This window comes from Poecilia reticulata, unplaced genomic scaffold (assembly GCF_000633615.1).
Source record: "Poecilia reticulata strain Guanapo unplaced genomic scaffold, Guppy_female_1.0+MT scaffold_1787, whole genome shotgun sequence".
NCBI lineage: Eukaryota > Metazoa > Chordata > Actinopteri > Cyprinodontiformes > Poeciliidae > Poecilia > Poecilia reticulata.
This window is the reverse complement of record NW_007616518.1, coordinates 1-1,525: the sequence shown is the minus strand read 5'-3', so window position 1 is coordinate 1,525 and position 1,525 is coordinate 1. Positions and strand designations below refer to the sequence as shown.

The 1,525-nt window shown below is 43.8% G+C and overlaps 1 protein-coding gene across 1 annotated transcript; it reads left to right on the top strand.

The window, feature by feature from the left end:
* Positions 1-231: 231 nt before the first annotated feature.
* polr3h (polymerase (RNA) III (DNA directed) polypeptide H) lies at positions 232-937 on the top strand (the record flags this gene model as incomplete). The annotated part of the gene is made up of 2 exons (XM_008403782.2): positions 232-305; positions 402-937. Coding segments are annotated over 2 exons (585 nt in total), but the record flags the coding sequence as incomplete, so codon positions are not given.
* Between the last annotated feature and the right edge of the window lie 588 nt (positions 938-1,525).

Below are 1,525 nucleotides of genomic sequence, written 5' to 3'. Positions count from 1 at the left end.
AAATGTATCTTTTTTTTTTTTTTGCTTAATTACTGCTCTGATTGTGTCTTTTTTTTGAGTCTGTATACTCCAGTTAACAATCAATCGAATACTTCATTTGTTTGACAGTTAGTTCAATCATTACGATTAATCCTGTTAATCGTTTCAAGCCTACATATAAAGTTAGTGCATATTAAGTATTTATTTTACAGTATTTCCAGTGGATATTTGAACTCATGCGGTTGACCTCTCTGGTTCACAGTGACGACGGGTTTCTTCGATGACATTCTCATTCCACCCGAGTCTCTCCAGCAGCCGGCTAAATTGTATCCTGACCTTTGAAACAAACACCTGGTGGTTTATTGCTGTTTGCCGAGTCGATCGTTCGGGTCGAGCCGTTCCTTAGCTTTCACCCCCCAAAGCGACGAAGCCGAGCAGGTTTGGGTCTGGGAGTACGAGACGGACGAGGGAGCGCACGACCTCTACATGGACCAGGGAGAGGAGATCCGCTTCCGGGTGGCGGACGAAGTCTTCGTGGACACGTCGCCGACAGGGCCGGCCACCGCCAAGCCTGACACTCCGGCCCAGCCCGGACAGTCGACCGCACCGCCGGCGGAGGAGAGCGGGGACAAGAAAGAGGCTCCGTACACACTCGTTGTAAGGACTGTTACGTTCCCTTTCCAATCATTTTTCCACACAGATGCCTCTGATAGAGGGGGAAGTTCACTAAAATATCCAAAGTGTCCAACTGGACTTCACCTTTCTTCAGTTCTGAACATGAGTTGGAAACATCAAGTCAAAACAGTCACACTGATTGGACCTYATAGTCTAATCAGGTACGTCCAGGAGGGCGTACCTGCTACATGTGCAGGGACTCAGACTTACCAATCTGATTGTTCTGTTGTTATAAACCTGATCATTTCAGAAAGTTAATTTCATCTAGTAACAACAAAGTAGTGCAGTTTAAACTAGACAGTTCCTGCAGAAATTTTACAAAATTTTCTTAATTCATGTTGTCATTTGAACTCAGAATCCCACTAAAAGTAATAGCTCCCTTCTCGGCATCAAGCTGAACGCTTTGATACCACTTTTGTGGGGGTGCATGCAGCGGTACGAGCCGCATTAAATTTGACGGAAGAAAAATAAATAATAAACAGACATTCTATTGGGTGAGGAACAATAGGTGCCTGCCATGCAATGCATAGGGAGAGCAGTGACTGACTTGCGGCATAGGGAGAGCTCTCCCTATGCATTGCTATGGGCAGGCCCCAACTATGTAAAAAGGTTTGTGGCTGTAATGACAAAATGGAAGAAAGTTTAAACTCTTTTACAAACAGATTGATAGATGAGGACTGATGAAAATCTACAACAGTATAATTATTGCAAAAAGTCAGTTTTAATGTGCAGTTATAAATAATGTGGAGGTGGTCGAGCTTTTTAAAAAAATCATTCTTATAAGCATTAGGCTAGTAATTGCTAATGTGTCCCACTTGGGGGCGCCACTGCTCTAAAAGTGAGTAGTAGCTCCATTACTGACTCTACTTAG